At 43.1% G+C, this 20,080-nt stretch overlaps 5 protein-coding genes across 9 annotated transcripts; 2 read left to right on the top strand and 3 right to left on the bottom strand.

Moving 5' to 3' along the window:
* Positions 1 to 270: 270 nt before the first annotated feature.
* stk3 (serine/threonine kinase 3 (STE20 homolog, yeast)) lies at positions 271 to 5,767 on the bottom strand. The gene is made up of 11 exons (XM_061760663.1): positions 5,570 to 5,767; positions 5,158 to 5,238; positions 4,772 to 4,900; positions 4,570 to 4,684; positions 3,731 to 3,895; positions 3,477 to 3,644; positions 3,252 to 3,389; positions 3,020 to 3,145; positions 2,744 to 2,942; positions 2,194 to 2,420; positions 271 to 2,049 (listed from the first exon to the last, which is right to left on the bottom strand). Exons 1-11 carry the CDS (start codon positions 5,590 to 5,592, stop codon positions 1,891 to 1,893), a joined length of 1,530 nt encoding a protein of 509 aa, XP_061616647.1. The 5' UTR covers positions 5,593 to 5,767; the 3' UTR covers positions 271 to 1,890.
* Positions 5,768 to 6,585: 818 nt separating this feature from the next.
* prcc (proline rich mitotic checkpoint control factor) lies at positions 6,586 to 9,320 on the top strand. The gene is made up of 7 exons (XM_061760714.1): positions 6,586 to 7,175; positions 7,256 to 7,303; positions 7,478 to 7,999; positions 8,074 to 8,169; positions 8,400 to 8,546; positions 8,621 to 8,686; positions 8,872 to 9,320. Exons 1-7 carry the CDS (start codon positions 6,966 to 6,968, stop codon positions 8,956 to 8,958), a joined length of 1,176 nt encoding a protein of 391 aa, XP_061616698.1. The 5' UTR covers positions 6,586 to 6,965; the 3' UTR covers positions 8,959 to 9,320.
* A 578-nt stretch (positions 9,321 to 9,898) lies between these two features.
* LOC133471315 (transmembrane protein 272-like) lies at positions 9,899 to 11,293 on the bottom strand. 4 transcript variants are annotated; one of them, XM_061760776.1, is made up of 5 exons: positions 11,103 to 11,293; positions 10,751 to 10,802; positions 10,628 to 10,678; positions 10,371 to 10,562; positions 9,899 to 10,281 (listed from the first exon to the last, which is right to left on the bottom strand). In XM_061760776.1, the coding sequence occupies exons 2-5, from the start codon at positions 10,791 to 10,793 to the stop codon at positions 10,010 to 10,012; spliced, it is 558 nt and encodes a 185-aa protein (XP_061616760.1). In that variant the 5' UTR covers positions 10,794 to 10,802; positions 11,103 to 11,293; the 3' UTR covers positions 9,899 to 10,009. The 4 variants fall into 4 exon arrangements, with proteins under 4 accessions (XP_061616760.1, XP_061616759.1, XP_061616758.1 ...); XM_061760775.1 differs by having other exon boundaries at positions 10,751 to 11,293; XM_061760774.1 differs by having other exon boundaries at positions 10,628 to 10,802; positions 11,103 to 11,291.
* Positions 11,294 to 11,732: 439 nt separating this feature from the next.
* On the bottom strand, positions 11,733 to 14,546 carry mrpl9 (mitochondrial ribosomal protein L9). Its single transcript, XM_061760749.1, has 7 exons — positions 14,232 to 14,546; positions 13,765 to 13,924; positions 13,552 to 13,676; positions 13,424 to 13,477; positions 12,298 to 12,399; positions 12,113 to 12,196; positions 11,733 to 12,041 (listed from the first exon to the last, which is right to left on the bottom strand). The coding sequence occupies exons 1-7, from the start codon at positions 14,310 to 14,312 to the stop codon at positions 11,835 to 11,837; spliced, it is 813 nt and encodes a 270-aa protein (XP_061616733.1). The 5' UTR covers positions 14,313 to 14,546; the 3' UTR covers positions 11,733 to 11,834.
* A 522-nt stretch (positions 14,547 to 15,068) lies between these two features.
* Positions 15,069 to 19,204, top strand: rida (reactive intermediate imine deaminase A homolog). Of its 2 annotated transcripts, XM_061760787.1 has the most exons (7): positions 15,125 to 15,272; positions 15,377 to 15,507; positions 16,141 to 16,246; positions 16,646 to 16,700; positions 16,770 to 16,838; positions 18,231 to 18,286; positions 18,869 to 19,204. In XM_061760787.1, exons 2-7 carry the CDS (start codon positions 15,443 to 15,445, stop codon positions 18,923 to 18,925), a joined length of 408 nt encoding a protein of 135 aa, XP_061616771.1. In that variant the 5' UTR covers positions 15,125 to 15,272; positions 15,377 to 15,442; the 3' UTR covers positions 18,926 to 19,204. The 2 variants fall into 2 exon arrangements, with proteins under 2 accessions (XP_061616770.1, XP_061616771.1); XM_061760786.1 differs by lacking the exon at positions 15,377 to 15,507 and having other exon boundaries at positions 15,069 to 15,272.
* Positions 19,205 to 20,080: the final 876 nt, after the last annotated feature.

Raw genomic sequence — 20,080 nt, 5'->3', positions numbered from 1 at the left:
TAAATAAAGAATTTGCATGTAAAAAAATAAAAATAAAAAAGTATGTTCACATAAAATAAAGTTACTTAGTAAATTATTTTAAAAATAATTTCAATGTGAAAGAAATTAAAAGAAATAAATATTAATGTAAAAATAAAATGCCTTATAATGGGGTTGGGCATCAGGTCCTAATAGAAATAGTTCCTGCAGTCCAGTAGTGAAGTAAAAGTTCCAAGGCCTAAAATATGTCCTGCCTCAAACACCATACACAAATAATACAGGGCAACTGTGCTTGACTAAAAGTAACTTTTATTATTCCATGCACTTTATACAAAAGATTATAAGAAACAAAGAAAAGGTAATAAATTAATCGGTTCAGACGTACAGATCTGCATCAACATGATTTAGTGGTGAAATGAAAAAAGTGATTTCAGTTAAACAATCACTGTAATACTACCTGCTTTTCTCACACTGTAACTGTACACTTTTTATTAAACTGTCCTTACATACACGTATGTTGTTAACAAAATGTTTTTTTTTTTAGCTTCTATATTCAAACCAGTGTCACTAAAAGAAATGTGAGAAACAATAAATAAAAAAAGTGTGAGATGTGGTCCAGAAAACCCAAAAATAAACCCCCTCCTAAACTTTTGACCAATGTCTGGACACAAGCCGAATGAATGTAGTATGACGATAATTATTTAAATAGTGTAACAGGTTTGTTAAGTGTGTTAACATTCACGTGGAACCTGCAAATGGTTCACGCTGTTGCACTCAAAAGGCTCGTTTCCAAAAAAATCGAATTAAAACAAAAAATGTCCTCAACGAGTGGCGTTCAAGTGTCGGCTTCCTTCAGTACATTACAGCACAGTTGCCATCCAAGCAATTTCAAATGGAGGAAAAATAATGGACAATCTGAACATGGTAGCAAATAGTTAAGCCTCTTCCTTACTGCTTTGGAGGTCGTATGAGAACCGTAAACAGAGGCGGGACGCCGCTCTGTGTGCACAAGCGTGTGCAAACTGAACACCAAACGCTCAACTTCCGCCGCGTTGTGTTCAGAGCTACTGATGCGGAGGTCATACTCGAACATTTTTGAACAGTTGTTCGAAGGTTTAGAATTACCGCGACGTACAAGTTAGCCTGTCTATGGCGTTTCGCATGATGTGTTAGCATAAGATAGAGGACTACCGTCTTTGAAATGACATGGGCTTCTTTTTTTTTTATATTGGTGTTTAAATATACAATGTTTCATTCTCCTTTGTTGTATGTTCTGTTTGTATGTGTTGCTGCTCTGTGTGTGTTTAAGTAGCAGTTTAAAATGACTGAATGCAAATTTCCATCGACGCGTTCTTGGCGTTGCACATTATAGGTTAGCATTAAGGCAGCATACGTTTGTCACTTTTTGGAGTTGAAATGTACAATGCTTAATTCTCCGTTCTTGAGTGTCAGTTCTACAATGATCATTTATCTTCTCTGGGGTAGTGTGAAAACAAACGATTGCGGCAAGAACACGTCTCGGCTGAGTCCTGCGTAAAAGGCAAAGGACTACAGATGACTGCCAGGTCTTTTGTTACATTTTGAGTGTTCCGTTAAGACTCTGATGGGGGGCCATTGTCCGTGTAAACGAGGCTCGTGTGACTAATCTTTTCTGAGGCACCGAGACCGAAGACCATCTTAAAAGACGACGTAACACTGACAATGAATCATTCGTAAAACAACTAGTCCTGAAATGTGTGGTCTTCATCAATTTAGGCGGACTTATGCAAACTAAAACGGCCACCGAGAGGAAAAGGCCTGCCCCCTCCCTCATTTAAGGCAACCCAATTTCTGATCGTCTTTGGTCACGAATGTTGCTTCCTCCCCAAACTATACCACTTGTAATATTTACATGTGTGCGTTTCACCGGGCTTAAAAGTTCTGCTGCCGCCGTTTCTTGGCGTCCATGGCGTCGAGGATGGGCTGGCGTTTGGCCGTGTAGCGCTGTCGCAGCTCCTCGATCTCGCGCTCCATCATGGGGTCCAGAGCGCTCAGGCGCATCTGAAGCTCCTCGAAGTCCAGATTCTTCAACTGAACAAACAATAAGGCCAGTGTAAAGCGTGCAGCGCTACCTTGATCTATGTACCTATACCGGTGCGGGTGGGTCTGGAATGTCCCGCGATCAGTGGTTTACTGTAGCGCCGAGCATGGTGATGACGTCAAGTGTTTACTCACAAAGTCAAAGTCTCCGTCCTGTGGCACCTTCCAGTTGTCGGGGAAGATGTTCTTGGACGGGACGTGGTAGCCGGGCTTCTCCTGAGGCTGGTTGTGGTTGTAGTTCTCCTGCTGGTGCTGCTGATGTTGCTGCTGCTTCTGTTGCTGCTGGGCTGCCTTGTTGGAGTCCTGCTTGTCAAAGTAGTCCATGAAGGACGGACGCATGGGCTGCTGCGGGGCGGCGTGCCCTGGGGAACGAGGACAAATCACTGTAGGTTATGTTGGGAGTCTGCTGACTAAACGGGATGTGGTAGAAAGCCAAATTACAAGTCCAAAGTCTGTAATGCTTCACTACGCTTTGGGCCGCCACGAGATTTCGGTGACAACACAACACGACGTACGGTTTCACTACCTCTCAATTCTTTTTGCAGCCAGTTTCGGCAGAAAACTAGTGGACCTCTATTGCTGCAAGATGCAGTGACTACTCTACATGACATACTTCCACTACACTATTCCTTCAGTCGTCAAAATGTGAATGTTTTGGTGGAGTCGTGTCGTCGCGTGCGCTCACGCCTCATGGATCCCTGCTCCTCATCTTCCTCCTCGTCGTCGCTGTTGATGACCATGGTGCCCAGGTCGGACTCCAGCATGGTGTTGTGCTCGATCATGGTCTGCGCGCCGTCGCTCATGGTGCCGGTGGCGCGCATGGTGCCCGCACCCTCCGAGCCGGACTTCACCATGGTGTGAGAGTCCACCTCGGTCTCATCCTCCTGTGGGACGCCACAGAGACAGTCAGCCATTTTGTTTTGTTTGTTTGTTTGACCATAAGTCAGCGTATTGGTTTTACAGAGTTGTCCTCCTCCTCTTCGAGCTCTCTCTGCTGCTCCTGCTGCCTCTTGGCCTTCATCTCCATGGCCTCGGTGATAAGGTCCCTCAAGATGGAGACCGGCTTGGCCTGACTGATGAACGGATGCTGGTGATGTGGGGTTCATAAATTCATGAAATTAGTCAGCTGTCTCCAAAGGGTGATTGGTTTTACTTCTTTTTTTTTTTAAATCACGGAGCTGTTTGTAATTCACCTGTAAGAGTTGCGTGGCAGTGGCTCGCTGCTCCGGGTTCTTTACCAGACACTTCTTGACAAAGTCCGTGAAGTCGTCCGACCACAGCTCCGGTTTCCGGAATGTCGGCGGAGGGTTGGTGGGGATCATGAAGATGGCCTGAAGCGACGAGACAGGCGGAGGAGGAAGAATAAACATAAATAAATAATAGAGAGTCGTTCCGTTCTCCAAATAATCCAGGCTCACTCTCATGGGGTGGATGTCGGCGTAGGGGGGCTTGCCCTCGGCCATCTCGATGGACGTGATGCCCAGCGACCAGATGTCGGCCACGCAGTTGTAGCCGATCTCCTGGATCACCTCCGGCGCCATCCAGAAAGGCGTTCCGATCACAGTGTTCCTCTTTGCCATGGTGTCCTTCGGAGGGAAAATGATGACTTTACTTACATTTGATACAGTGTGAGGTTTGTTTAGCATCTTCTTTAGCATCCCACAGCTATTACCGTCAGCTGTCCGGCCACTCCAAAGTCGGCCAGCTTGGCGTGTCCCTCCGTGTTAAGCAGAATGTTCCCAGCCTTGATGTCGCGGTGAATCTTCCTCATGAAATGAAGGTATTCCAGACCCTTGAGTGTCGACTTTAAAATGGTGGCGATCTCGTCCTCTGTCAGCTGAAAATAAAAATAAAAACAAGAACAGTTTTTTATAAAGGTCTGTGTATTAAAAATAAAAAATAAAAAAATAAAAAAACGCCCAACAACATTTTATTGAAACTTTTTCAAAAAGAAAAACAACACACAATAGTATTGTACTTTATATAAACAGAGTAACAATATAATTTAAAAACATGTAAAGAATTGCCGGCTTCTTCTACTGTCTGCGCCTTGGCCACCAGAGGGCAGCATATTGCAGACATAAACGCAATATCGATGCTAATTTCAGTAGCACGTCTTTAGCGTTTGCATTGTGTTAGCATTAAGCTAGCGGCATTTCCTAGGGCAAATTTGTGTTTCTTTTAAGCATACTTTTAATTCACGTTCTACATTTAATTTGATGGTGAACTTCATCTGGGAGAGACAAAAACCATCTTGAAGCCTCTTTTTTAAAGAATTCCTCACTCTCTGCCAAACCGCTGCTTCTTGTGAAGTGTGTTGAGTTCACGGCAACCATTCAGAGCTTGCGTTACAAAATGTCTGTTCGCAAGTCGTAGAATCGGCCAAACAACGGCTCGCATCTCAAAAAACTCATCAGATCACTCATAAATCAAGATGCCACTGCATTTCTATTTATTTCTCATGAGAACAGAGGGTGTACGACATTTGATGGCTGCGACGAGCGGACCCACCGTTTTGTTGCGCAGCCTGATGATGTCAGAGACGGAGCCCGCCCCGCAGTACTCCATGACAATCCAAAGGTCTGTGTTCTTGAAGTAGCTGCCGTAGTACTTTACCACATAGGGACTTTGAGGCAAGAAAACAGATCAGCTTCTTTGGTCATGGACAAAGTGCAAGGTTTATTATACGGTTTTGGTTTTGTTTTGTGTTTACCTGTCACACTGCTGCATGATAGAAATCTCCTTGATAATCTCTTGCAGATCAGACTCCACAGGAACCTGCTTGATGGCCACAACCTGTCCCGACTCCTTGTGGATGGCTTTGAACACGCTGCCATAGGAACTAAACGCACATACACACACAAAACATAATGACATTATGAGTACATACATAATATGTTTTGAAGGAGACATACTATGCATTGTTTTTTTTCAATGTGGCCGCCTCCAAAATGTATAAGCGGGCATAATCCTGAATATTATAACATTATTATGAGGCTACCCAAAGACTGAAATACTTTTATACGAACATTAAACATTTATTTGTCTGTCATATGTCCCCCTTAACCTGTGATAAGGGGAACTAAAGAATTTACTCACCCTTCACCAAGTTTTTCCAGGACATCGAACACTTCCTCTGGTTGTTTGGTCAAGCTGTCTTCACTCAGCTTTTTCAGCTTGCTGTTTGGAAATTGTGTTGGAAATTTAAAAAATATATATATATTTTAAAGTAATTCATAAGATTACAGTGCATGATGAGTCACTGATAACAAAGCTTTGGTTCCACTTTCTACGGGAGTGCGTATGCACCAAAAAGCTAAATGAGCGGGCTATGCAGTTAAAGTGACACGATAAAGTTACACATTATTACTTGTTATTTTTCGTAAATAACCAGGGAAAAAAAATAGTGAAAAGACCGACAAAGCTAACTATAATTAGCATCACCGACGAGCACAGCAGCAGCTACCGACTCAGCTAGCACGCTAAAAACAGCCGCCACACGGTCACAAACCTTTTGGGGGCAGATTGTTCCATGGTTTCGAATGTCAAATGATACAAAATGGCGAAGGAATGATGTTCAGCTGCGATGCTTTTTAGCTTCTATGATCACCGAGTGAACATTGTCGTTGTTGTAAAAATAAAAAAAAACTAGAGGCTGCTGGCGAGTGAGGGCCACCAGCTAACCGTGTCTTTTGACCAATCACGAGTCACGTTGCTTCGAAGGCAGCCTTTCATTGCGCATGCGCACTACAGAAAGCCTGAGTGGGTTGGGCCGTTGCTGGGATACGTAAAGCGCGTCCGCCATATTGAATGTGTCCGAGACAAGGGAGCGGCAACCTCCAAACTCCGCTAATAATCTCATTCACCCATGTACACACACTAATATATTTGGGATATAGATAAGCATAAAAAACAACGTATATTTGTAACTTTTAATCTGATGATTATTAATTCATCAATACAGTAACAGTGCTGCATACTATGCACTGGTAGCTATAAACACGGAAACAATAGAAAAATACGTACATTGGTGCTTTTTAACAAATACCCCTTGTATTTTCCAACATGTTTTTGTTTTATCTTATTCCATTTTGTTTACTTATTGTTATATATTTTTTGTCCATTTATTTGTAATTCTAAACTTGCAAAGGAGGTGCGATTGTTTTCAATGTTTTCGTGTTTGCAACTAAACATGAAGCATGTCTTTGTTCATGTTACATGTTAAATATTTTTTAAGGGCGAAAAAAAGGGAGAAATGGGTTATCAAGGGATCTCATTTTGTATATTGCTAAAATGTTCATCCACAAAACGTCTCAACAATGTTCCCTCAATTTAAATAGATTTTAAAACGAATTTGACACTAACATTAAATCGTTACATTTAATTTACATTTTATGGAACGTGGCTGCTGCCGTGTCCGTCATGTTAAAGTGTTAAATAAAGCACACACAAAAAAAGAACTGACCAGTGACTGCCGCTTACACGCCATCCGTTAGGGGGCAGTAGCGTCAATGTTTGATTCAATGCTGACAGAGAACGAGAAAAGCGATCCGTACTAATCGCCGATAAACAAGACGAAGAAGAAAACTGAATCTGTGTTGTATGTAACCGATGCGAAGTCTGAGCTCCTTTATTTATCGTAATACTAATCTAAAGTCGATGTAAATGTACTATCCGAACGAGGATGAATTATAACTCGACGATTTAAATCAGAAGGGCCAAGCTAGCGGATTCCTTTAGCGACGGCTAGCGGCCTAAGCTAACGAGAGTTCGCATACTTTGCTTCGGCCGCTTCTGATTCGACGACAGAAGCGCGTTATTGCACATCGATGAGGCTCTAGATTGGGAAGATTCGAGGGGAAAGCGGTGGTATCCATGCGGGATAGCGGCGCTCGATACCGCCGAACATGTCTTTAGTCGCCTATGGCAGCAGCGATGACAGCGACGGCGAAGGAGCGTCGAGCAAACAAGACTCGGGGCGGCTCTTCTCCCTCCTGCCAGCCACCAAAAGGTCGTCTGCCAGTGACGACAAAAAGAGTTTATTATCGGGTCTGCCCGAGCCCAAGAAGCGCACGGAGCCAGTGAGGATTTCCGTGCCGCACATCGAGGAGCACGACGTGAGTGTTGCCACGCGGGCAGACACACTGGCGTTGATCAACAAATGATGGAACGTGATTGTGTTTGTTGTTGTTATTAGTCGGACTCTGACGATGACGAACCAGTAAAGAAGAAACTCCAATCCCAGGTAGGAAAGTCTCTTCAGCGTTGGTGGTCAAAGTGGTGCAGGTCTGACCAACGTCTCTGTCTTTGTACCGGTACTGCAACGATACCACGACAAAAAGCTAAAAAACTTTATATTCTATACCTGAATGAATTAAACCGCAACCATCCAGCTAATTCCCTGCCTTTCTCGCTTCAGGGCACAGGTAGCGGTCTCTCCTCGCTCCTGCCGCAACCCAAAAACCTGACTGCGAAGGTGACCGACAGACCTTTAATCCCGCACACGCTCACCAAGCGCCCGGAGCCCAAAGGAGTCAATTCGGGCTCGCCCGCACCGGGCATGCTGGGCCCCAGCGCGTCCCCCTCCGCCATCAAAGCGGCAGCCAAGTCGGCGGCGCGGCAACTGGCCAGACAGATCGTAGCCACGGACGAGCACGAGGAGGACATCGCGCCGCAGAATTACTTCTCGTTGGGCGAGAGCCCTGAGCCGCCGCCCCCGGCCGTCATTCCGATTTACGAAGCCGAGCCTGTCGTCGCCGCGGTGGAGCCGCTCCCCGCGCCGCCGCCTCCTCCGCCGCTTCCTCCTCCGCCGCCCGGCGACGAGCTGGGCCAGTCGGACGCCCCCCTCGACTTTGGTGGAGGCCACGAGGGAACTGGTGCGTGGGGAGGCCAATATCCTCAGTATCAACAACCCATGGCGGGACCCGAGTCTTATCCTGAGGTACAAAGACGTCAAAATTGCACAGATTGAGAATGTAACATAAATGACATCAGTGACATCATCTCATTCAACAGGGGTACGATAATAACGATGCGTATTACCAAGATCCGAGCCCCGGCTTGCCAGAGGACGAAGTACCTGGTAACTCGGCCATGTTTGATGACGAAGCGGTAAGAAATGTCAACTATTTTAGCTATTTAATAAAAATGATTCAATACACAAAGCGGAGCAGAAGGGTACAAGTAACGGAAAAGCGGGTTGATGATAACCTTCGAACAGGAAATGGATTTTAACTTCGACAAAGGATTAAGAAAAATAAGAGATGGGGGGGTGGGGGGGGAACAAACAGCCCCCAGTGATGCCGAAGTGCGACGCTCGATAATCATCGTCTGTGCTGCAGTTCATGCGGCTTCAGGGCAAAAGGAACCGGGGCAAAGAAGAGGTGAAGTTCCTGGAGATTAAGGGCGACGACCAGCTGAGCGGCCACCAGCAGTGGATCACCAAAAGCATTTCGGAGGAGAAGCAGACCCGCAGCTCCTTCAGTAAGGTACGACCCCGCCGAAACACGACAAGAATTCATATAGCGTCCTCTTTTGGTGACCTCGCGGTTTTTCCGTGCAGAAAAGGGGAGGAATGCCCACGGGACAGCAGAGACGCAAGCACCAGATTACGTATCTCATCCACCAGGTGAGGCGACCCGTATTTCCACATGGCCATATATGGTCAGTGTTTCCTCTTCCACCAAGAGGGTGACGGACACGAACAGCTCAGAGATCCCAAAATGGTCGCCGTGAACGAATTGTGGCACACTTTATATACACGGTCACTAAACTACCATCCTCAGTGGTCAAAAGCCTTTTTCTTCTCTTCAGGCGAAGGAACGCGAGCTGGAGCTGAAGAACAGCTGGGCGGAGAACAGGATGACACGCCGGCAGACGCAGGCGAAATACGGCTTCTGAGCGCCACGCCGTTGCAGAGTTTGGCGTCAAGGAGACTGGAGCTGCCTGTACATATATTAAAAAAAACAAACTGTAATGCACATTTCCTCACCTGTTTAAAATCATGACTCCTTTTTCAAGTAAACTGTTACCTTTCAAACGCTCACCGGTGGGTTTTACACACCGCTGGGTTGGAAATGGATTCCTTTGTATGTATTCCTGCTCATGTAACAAATATTTAGTGTTCCTCTCAGTTTAGTGAAACGCCGTCGTGCTTCCCAGGAAAGTACAAGTGCATTCACTTTCAACTAGAGACATCTTGATGTGGAGTTTTTCTTTTCTTTTTTTTTTTTAAATAAACATGCTGGTGCACAAAAGTCAAACTTTATTGCTGGTCCTTCCAAAATACACACAAAAAAGTAATTTATTTGGTTTTTTTTTCAAATAAGCAAACTGTAAAAAAGGTTCCTGAGCAGCTCAGGTGTATTGATTATCAAATTTGACAATCATTTCAATTCCTTGTTGAACTTGAAATTGTCAAAATCCTAAGAATTTCTGCCTCTCAACAATAAATATTGTCTGACGTAGGCTGATTGTCCAAATAAGACATTTGCAAAGATTGCTTTTATTTTGGAAAACAACGAGCAAGTTTTTTGCCGATTTTCCGACGGATGTTACGGAACAAACCGGTAACTGAATCCTAAATCAATTGTACATTCTCTGCACTGTCAATTTGAAGTCATGTCCAACCATAACCTTTGTTTTGAAACTGCAGCCTGGGCTTGAAACGTTAATCAAATGTTATCAATCATTCTTTTCTGTTTTATATTTTAATAATTTTACAATGTATGGCTCTTTGCAAGAATTATGGCATTTTCAGTGACAAAAAAAAAAAAAAAAAAAAAAGGTACTACAAACTCTATATTAGACGGGGGGGGGGAAAAATGCTTTCTTTATGTAGTTAAGATGACAGTACAAACTGTTTTTATTAACAAACTGAAGCAATTTAAAGGAAAAATACTGTCAAGAGTGAAAAGGCCCCAAAAAAAAAAAGTCCACACTTGGGTTGCGATCAGACACCACCTGCTGCTGCTGCCGTGTCTTCTTGAAGAAGATGAGCGGTTCCGTACGAGGTGGTGCGGCTGGGCGTCAGCCTGCGTCTCGCCGTGACGGTCGTGCAGCAGGTCAGCGACAGGAAGCAAGCGCAGCAGCACAGCGACAGCGTGGTGGCGGCCCACATCAGGGTGGTGACCACGAAGGCGAAGTTGTAGGTGGTCTTGTGGCAGTACCGGGCTTCCCCGGGCGTGTAGCTGGGCGGATACGCGCCGTAGACCCAGCTGGTGCCTGAACGGATAAACACTTAGCTGCCTCGTATTTCTGAGGTTTCAAGCGCTATAGAAAACGGGATGGGGGGCACAAGATTGTTCTCGCACCTGCAACGAACCAGCAGAACGTGAAGAGGTGCAGCAGGGCCATGCAGACGGTGGCGAGCGTGCTCATCGCGCCGTCGTCGCACACGCAGCGGCAGTACGTCACGGACAGAGCCAGCAGGCTGGACACGCCCAGAACCAGAAGGTAGACGGGGATTCTGGGCTGCGACGGGCACAGTCCCAAATGAGTGGCGCCTGTGACGACACACGCAAACGATTAGCGAAGGCCCGCAAGCGTCTGGCCAGTTGACTAGCCCTACCCAAACCGATGGCTGAGATCATCACCATCCACCACATGATGTTCACCACCACTGCGAGAAAACAGAGAAAGGCTAAGATACAGGGCAGTGAAATGAATACAACTGTGAGCGAAAAGGTCTGACCGATGGATGAAATCTGAACGTCACCGTGAGGCATGTGGTCCATCTGTGGAGACTTCGTTTAAAAAAAAAATATATATATATATTTAAAACAAAAAAAGAAAGCAAAAAATAACATGCGCTGTTCTGATTCCGAGCGATGCCGCTGTGGCATCTGTTAGCTTTTGACACAACTCAGGATGTGAAGACATGTTGTGCAAAGTCATTGCAACGATGTCACAAGGACAAAAAAAAGGAAATCATTTTGATAGCATCTAAACGTGTACGTGAGCAACAAAAACAAGCCACTCTGGCACATTTGAACGTTTTGCACTTCAAGTTCCAATGATTTCATCTGCTCGGCGGCGTCTCAAACCTCCTCCTCTGGTTAGAGACGTATTTCGTCCTCCCTGTCCAGAATGTGGACGTCGTCGTCCTGTCCTCAAAGGAATGCCCGTTCTTCTTGAGGTCCAAATGAAACGCAGATTCTGGACCCGAAGAAGCCTCCCGTCGATGCTGCGGCATGCGCCTGTGCAGCGGCTGCGTAGTCTCTCCACCGCAGAGGTCATTGAACCCTTGGAATGAACCAGTTTTTGTCTGAGAGTGTTTGTGGGTTTCAAATGCATTGGGATGTTTTGTTTGGAGAAAATCCTACCGAGTTTCTTTGATAGTCACATGGGGCATGTATTGCTCCTCAATGGGACTTGGGTTTCTTTCGAGCGAGGTGTTTATCGTTGAGTTTAAACGATGGGGCTGCCACAAGCAAATATTTTTAGAATCTCTAATTTGAAAGTCCCACCCTGGATTGGGAGTTGTATTTGAAACCCTAACAGAATGAAACCCTAATCTTGACGTGAAACCCTAACCCTGGCCTAAAAAACTACCTTGAAACCATCTTGAAACTCTATTTTGAAATGCTGAACCTTGGCTTGAAACCCCGTCGTAACGGCACCACCGATTGGTCGCGGAGTCACTCAGTTACGAAAATAACAAGTGACAATGAAAGTTACTTTAGTGAGCCTCATTTTTAATTATAACAACGGTTCACCCAGTCAGCGTTCCTCACAATCACGTCTCAACAAACCATGGATGTCCTTTTTTGTGTCCTTCAGTCCTTTTTCCGGTTGTCACTTGGTGGCGCTGTGGCATCGACTCCACTTGTCTCGGTCACGCGGTCCTCACTCGTCTGTTGCGAAATGTCTTTCTCACCAGCCTGCTGCCGCCGCTGCGCCTTCAGGAGGCGCTGATGATTGGCCGACGGGTCCTCGTAGGGGAGCAAGGAAACGGGCACGCGGACCGTGTCCATTCCGTTCACCTGGAAGAACACGCCGACACTTGCTGTTAATTTAACCTGCGCAAAAAAAGTCTGAATAATCGGAATCTTACCGTTACTTCGCACCAGTAGTCGCCCAACTCTGCGATGGGCTCAAATGGAAGCTTCAAGGCGTGTGGAGGCACCACCATGATCAGCTAAAATAAAAGTTACCATTCAATTTATAAACAAACATATATGGATAAAACTTTTGCGACTATTACACTTTTTGTTTTTGGTTTTGGTTTATTTAGTATACCTTCTTAAGAAACTGCCTCCTCACGACCTCACTGGTCAGCTTAAAGTCCTCCAAGGGCATTTTGTGGATGGTCAACTTGCAGCGCTTCAGGTAATCTACTGTCTGGAAAACAGAAGACACCTGGTCAGTATTTTAGTTTTCATTATTATTATTAAAAATACTGAGTGCCGGGACTTTGTTACACATTAATAATTAGGGTTTGGCGCAATCAAGTAAGTTGAGAAGTAGGAGTGGGAGGAACGTAGAGGGTGTTGTTGTGGAAAAACAAAATTTAACATGAAATTATAGCAAAAATAAATAAATGTATACATCTTCCATGACATTAAATTCTTGGATTAAACATCGATGTGTCTGTTTGTTTTGAGAGCGATAATTTGTTCCACTCATAATGAAGTGATACAAATATGCAATTATACTGCATATGCTACATTTTTTTAAGTACGGTTCAGTTGAATTTAAGTTCAATAAATTTGCATTTAAGTTTTTTTTAACATTTGTGTGCAATAGTCTTTTTTTGTCTATTACCGATTTAAGCAAGCATTTAAGTGTTGATGTTAAAAATGTGCACAATATTACAGTGCCTAACAACAATATTAAAACATATTTTTAGTAATAAAACCTCTGCCTCGTTTTGATGAACACTTAGGCCTTCTAGACTACCTTATTTTAATGTTGGTCATTATGTTTTTTTTTTTTTTTTTTTTGAGTTTGTACTGAGAGTAAAAAGCTTGATAACCACTGGCCTACACCAATAGTTTAAACCTAAATACACCACAAAATATGTTCCCAAAATAATGTCCTTTCGTTTCAAACCTATCTTATAACATTCCACTTCAAAATGGCTTACAGATCACTAGAGTTCCAAAATGCACTGGAAGTGCGTGTGTACATGCAGTAAAAAAAAAAAATCTCTGTAACTTCCACTAACAACCCAGGTTATATATACAAAGCTTGTCTCTCAGTCGAGAGGCATCACTTCAATGTACTTCCTGGACACCACTTTTCATGTACTACTTTAAAATAGGACATTACTAAATGAGAGCAAAAAATGCGGATAGTTGCATTTGTGAGTAGCGAACCTCGACTATGCGGGGGATTGCCGTATCCGATTTTTGTGCCGACTTACCAGTTGTCCAGTTCGGGTTTGGACCCTTTCCTCGCTCGTGCCCTCGCGCAAAAGCTGAACATCGAGAGAGAACAGCGTTCATTAACCACATTAGAACGCCGCATTATAGTGAGCCATCCAATGCGCACCCTTAACTCCTCCGCAAACAGCTGCTTGTTCTCCGGAGACGGATACACGGCGAGCCCCTGAGCCAACAGCTTGTTCCGCCCCACTGACTTTTTGACAAACACCGTATCTCCTCGGCCACCCAGCTCTGTCAAGAAAAATAAAAAAAAAAAAAAAAGATTTGAACTCATATATTTATGTATTTCTTTTTATTGGATGCACGGGATGAAACTCACTGGGGACGGTCTGTGTGAGGATGAGCTCCATCTTTTTCTGGGGAGAGTGTTTGGTGTCCTCCATGAGCTTGTAGATGCGGTGCCTGCGGGGGTGCAACCTCGGGGGGCTGCCCACTTTGGACAGGGGCACCTGCCACCAGCGCTCCACCACCACGGTACTCTGGAAAAAAATAAAACATGAAAAAAATACTAGACCAGCCCAAATAGTACAGCAAAATGTCTTTCAAACTCATCATGTATATTCCAGAAGCTCATAAGATTCAAGGTCCACCCATAAAAATATGCAAATCAGGACTTCTGTGGATGCTAGTTCGCTGTCAGAGCAACTTTGTGCCCTTGAGCAGGCAAACTGCCACAGTATGTCAGTAGGGTCCTACAGTGGACCTGTGCGTGTGAATATCTGGCCCATGTGAAACAACGCGTGATAGAATATTTATCTCGAAGATTCTAATGGAGGAGACACTAACCTGGACTGGAGTCACAGAAAAACTCCTGATAGTCATTTGGCCGAGCAGATCGTGAAGGGCACGGCGGCCGGAGTTCAACATGTTGACAACGTGATAATTAATTGTGGCGTTTTCGTCACGAAACGGACTAAAAGTGTGAATAAAGTGATTGTACAGGAGCCTAAAGGGTCAAATTATCGCACGTTTAACGCGACAACCAGTGAAAAGCTAGCATGCTTATTGGGACATGAAAGGACCCCTATTGAAATAGGAGTAGTCCTAAATATTGCCTGACTACAAAAAGCAATACGTCTTCATTGCATTAAACTAAGAGAAAAGTCTAACAAGGAACTTGACGTTGAAATAATCGTTATAATCTTATATTAATAAGTTTTAAATTCTTAACAATAAGAAGTAAAATAAATCGAAAATTGACCCTTACTGAACTAGTAGGCCCGGGAATAGCCTGAATCAAAACGCATTGCACTTTTGCGATCAGTCGTAAAATAAATCGAAAATTGACCCTTACTGAACTAGTAGGCCCGGGAATAGCCTGAATCAAAATGCATTGCACTTTTGCGATCAGTCGTAATGTTAGTAGTTTATTATATTGAAATCATTTTAACAAACAATACATTTTATGATAATAAACTAACAATTTTAAACGTCCATTACATATACTAGCAATTAATTAGTTCTCATATTGTATTTTTTTTTAGATTATTATTTTTTTCATGACAGGAATTATGACATAATGACTTTAAACATTTTGAAAATTTATTATTAACTAATATTTATTTGACGTTACGTTGACCCCCCCTTCACGCCTCTCCAGTTGTCTATTTAGATACAGTGTACACCTGCATCCTCACTTGGTGCGGGCTTGCCTGTCAGGCAGAATTGGGGGCAAAGTCCCAGTTGTACAACGCTCACTTTGCACACATGCAGCTCGTCTTTGCAGAATTGCAACAACAAAGCTAAAACAAAAACCGGAAAGATGTCCCCTCTTATCAGGAAGATTATTAACATCGCGACAGCACCGGCTGCCATCGGCCCCTACAGGTAACGCGTGAATATGAAATATGTTTTCAATGTATTGACTCGTGGCAGGTGTGTCTTAGCGGTCAGTGAACTCAAACGATAACACTTATAAGTGAAACTTGCAGAAAAAAAAGAAAAAAAAAGCTACAAAGTCCACAAACTCTCTTTCGACAAATCGGTGACGTGAAAGAATGGCGACCATTCGCAGGCAGATTACATACACGGGCAAAGCTCCGGTCAGGCAGGGAATATACAGGTAAGATCAACAAAACGCGCACTCACATATTCATATTACTGTTCTCCTTTTTTTCTTCGTTATTAGCACGTTTTTATTGTATAACGTTGCAACACGTGCCGGCGGGGAGTTCCGGGTATGGACCAATCGGGATGCTTGTGGGCGGGGTTTAAAAAAAAAAAAAAAAAAAAGTCATTCTAACAACAACGGCAAATAATTGACTCTTTTGTCACATTTATACATCCACAAAAGAAGTGGATTTATTTGGAAGTGTCCAAATAAAGATGAAACTGCTCATTAGAAATGCCTACCTGTTAGTACTAATAGTACTACTACTACTACTACTACTACTACTAGTACTACTTGGATCAACAAACTGATAATGTATTGCTATGGAATAACGTACTTACACACACATTTATATGATTGTTTTTCTTTGCTATAAAGACGGAGGAATACGTACAAGGTTTCAGTCCGACGCCAGCTTTATGTATTATTTACCCATTTTTGTTATTATAATATTGTTGTGTTTGTTAAAGATGCTGGCAACTCTTGTGTGTCTGCGATGTCACAACACATCCTAGGCCATAAAAGATTGCTAATAGTAATAACAAGTAGGTCTTGAGTTAGTCTTGCTGTTTGTTTTTTGCTCAGCCAAGCGGTGCTGGTGGACAGGACCTTGTACATCTCCGGGCAGCTGGGGATGGACGTGGCCTCCGGTCAGCTGGTCCAGGGAGGAGTGCAGGCTCAGGCTAAACAGGTTATACGTACTCCTAGACACGGTGGCCGAGTCGGGTCACAGCAATTGCAAACGCTATTGGAAAATGCCAACGCAGGTCGGCGACGGGAATCCCAGGTGACCCGGATGAATTAGACAGTGGGAGGGAGTCGCACGTTCGCTTCCGTTGTACCGTAACGTCGCTGTGTTGTTGGCTGCTGTCGCTACGTTGTGGCGTTCGCAATTGTTGTGACCCGTCTCGGCCGTTGTACGTACAGACTCTCAGAGGTGGCAAAAGTGCTCGTACTCTGTATTTAACACATTCACTGCCATTGACGGCTTCAGAAGTCAAATATTCATGTTAACTGGGAAGGCTGGCAGCGAATTTCAGTAGAAGTACACATACTTTTAATATGTTGTCTGGTCAATGTTATTCCTTAGGCGCTGGTCAACATGGGGGAGATCCTTAAAGCTTCAGGGTGCAACTACACCAACGGTGACAACTCAAATCTCGCTACTTTTCCCCTTATGAAACAAACAAATGAGACGTATTTGTCCATTGCAGTGGTGAAGACGACCGTCCTGCTGGCGGACATTAATGACTTTAATGGCGTCAATGAAGTCTACAAGACATGTAAGTCAATGCCGTTATAATTATGTAATGAGGATTTGGCGGGTGTTTGGGGCTTTTATCGCCAGCCCTGTCGTAGCTCTTTTATACGAGTGCATTGTGCAGTTTGACAGTCCTCTTAGGCCCCTCGCTCGATACATGAATAGCAGATAACAGACAGGTGAAACGGAAGCTCGCGAGCCCACCACGCGGTCGTAAGCCGACCCCGCCACGCAGGAGGTCGGCGTGTAACGTGACCTCCACCGAGCCGCCCTGACTGTGAGGTTGAGGCTTCTATCGGTACTCCAGATTCTACTCGACCCCGACGAAAGCACACTAACCTGTCAGATTATGATTATTTGAAAATATAGGGGAATTTTTTGAAATTTAATTTGGGTAAAATGCATAAATTAGAGGAATGGTGGTGAATGATCTTTTTGAAATGTAAATGTTGAAAAACATTCATGGCATCGTAGAGCAGTGATCTCACCGTATTTTATTTTATTTTTAATTTTTGTGACAGAGTGGAGTAGTGACACACAAGTTTTTTTAAAATCACATTTAATAAAAAATAGGGACAGGGTAGAGCTGTGACTCACCAGATTTGAAAATATATTTTTTTAATTGAAAGAAAAAAAAGGGGGGCAAGTTGTAGCACTTGAGCCACCTGAATTTTCCAAAATTTAAAAAACAAAACAAAACAAAAATTATTGGAGGCATTCTGGGGCAAGGACGGACCAGATTTTTTAAAGTAAAAATAATTTTGGATAAGCTATAAATTTAGGGACAGTTTAGAGTGCTCAGCCACCCGTCTTATAAAAAATACATTTGAGGCAGGGTGAAGTGAACCAACAGATTTATTATTCTTTTTTTACATTAAAATATTTTTTAAATACACTTGAGCCACACGATTTGTATTGTTAATTTAAAAGAAATTTTATTACATTTGTGTCAGGGTGGATCAGTGACTCACCAGATTGTTTTGAAATAAAAAATAAAATAAATAGAAAAATATTACCATGAAGAAGTGGCCCACCAGATTTGAATTCTTTTTTTTTTTAAATTAAAAAAAAAAACAGAATTGCAAAAATAATCATTTACATTAATTTAATCCATCGGATATGTTTATAGTATAGCATGTGATTGTAATTATAATTACTTTTAATTCAATTTACCACTTACCACTTTGTGATTTATTTGCTAACATACGACAATTTCATTTTCATTGGCTTATGAGGCAGCTATGTTTGATCACTGTGAACTCTGCCTAGCAACAAGTGGCCCCTGCAAACGTGTCACCAGGAAAAACAGTCAGAGACAGCCTACTGCACCTGCTTGCTAGTTAAAATGTTATTTTCGTAATCGAGTTGGATGATTAAACGCAATAGTAATTGACTTTTGCTCTCTGTCCTGCAGTTTTCAGCAGCAACTTCCCTGCCAGAGCTGCCTACCAAGTGGCGGCCCTCCCCCGCGTAAGTACCCGCTTACTTCCGAGTTTTTCCAGTGAAGAACTGTAGTTTGATGGATTGTACTTTAAATAATGGAGCAATTGAGGTACTGTGATGCCCCTCGCATCTGGGCAAGGAGAGCCACAGTCGCCGGTACGCTTTCAGCCGTTTATTGAACGAGACATGCAGTCAAACACACAAATGCAAAATGAGAACACTCGCAAGGAGCGGCTAACTCCAGCTCCTGATGTCACTCGCTAGGCCACGCCCCTTAAAGGTACACATCCAACACAAGAATAATACAGTACAGTAGTATTACACTTCATCATAGCAGTTTATTTCTTTACATTGTCTTATTTTATACAATACGCTGCTATTTTTCTTTCTTAAGAACATGTAACAAAAAAAAATAGTTTTTTTGGGGGGGGGGGGGCTGGAATGGAACAATGGCATTTCAATTTATTTCAATGGGGAAATTTGATTTGCTGTACAAGCAAATTGAATTCTAATCTTGGAACAAATTAAACTCGTAAGTCAAGGTACATCTGTATGAGCGTTTGTGGTTGACTTATTCTCCTTCTTATAATTTTTCTGAAATCTTTCCAGGGCGGCCTGGTGGAAATCGAGGCGGTGGCGGTCGTCGGTCCTCTCGCCGACTCTTGACTAGACGGCCATCTGGCAAACAAGTTATAGCAAAATGTTTTCTAACAACACGTGATGGCTTAGCTCGCGGAACCACTTTCTGCTGGCTTTTGATTAGAAAAGCCCACATAACGGAAGAAAGCACTTAATTTGACAGTTGTTTTGGACTGTGGTACAATGTTAGGTGAGTTACACAATTAAATCAAATAATAATGTAGCGCTGTGCTTGAAGTGGCTTTCTTTCATGCAAAACTAAGCAAAATAGTTTAACAATGGCAAATAAAAGAACCTGAGCAAGAAGTGTTTTCCTTATTCCGGTGATTTTATTCCCCTTTTTTCCCCCCCCCATCACATTGGTTGCAAAGATTCCTTAGAACTTTCCAGAAATTTTCCATGGAATGTTAGAAAATTAAAAAAAATGAAATTAAAAAAAGAAAATTCATGGGAATTAATTGTAATTTGAACTAATTTTAACTGAATTTTAACAAGATTGGTATTATTTACTGAAATAAACATAAATAAATAAGGGGCAGGGTGGAGTAGTGACTCAAAGGATTTATTTTTATTATTGATATTTTGTAATTCAAATGTAAAATATTAAATTATGGGCATGGTGGAGCAGTTATCAACAAACATTTTTTTGATAGCCATTTTCTTTCCTGATGAAGGAAAAGAAGCCTTCTATATGATTTGAGGGAAGCATTTATTTTTTCCACTATAATGGGGCACTGGAAATACATAATTGCAAAATGTATGAATTTTTTTTTCACGGTCACAACATCCATATTGACTCATCACTCTTGGCATTTTGGCGATGATGTCGCTATAAATGCAAAATGTTCCTTCAAATGGATTAAGTGCTGTCATGTTAGGGTTTGGAAGGCACACAGTGATGATGTCACAGCTTCTCCATCTTGGCAATATTAAAGCACGTGTACGCTCTCATGGGGGATGTCCTTCACTTGAAGCTAAACGAGGGGGGGGGGGAAAAATATGAATATGAGTGATATTTTATTGTGCACTATGCTTATCGAGTGAGCTCACCTGGTGCCTCCGCTGTTGTTTCTCGTTTGGGTTCTGTTGGGTCTGCAGCTTCTGCTTGAGCTAAAGTTAATTTGCATAATCTCAATAGAACATTAAAAGGGATTAAAAAAAAAATAAATAATAATGTTTAAT

The sequence above is a fragment of the Phyllopteryx taeniolatus genome, chromosome 21 (genome assembly GCF_024500385.1).
Source record: "Phyllopteryx taeniolatus isolate TA_2022b chromosome 21, UOR_Ptae_1.2, whole genome shotgun sequence".
Lineage (NCBI taxonomy): Eukaryota > Metazoa > Chordata > Actinopteri > Syngnathiformes > Syngnathidae > Phyllopteryx > Phyllopteryx taeniolatus.
The sequence above is the reverse complement of the archived record's forward strand: the minus strand, read 5'-3'. Positions and strand labels throughout refer to the sequence as shown.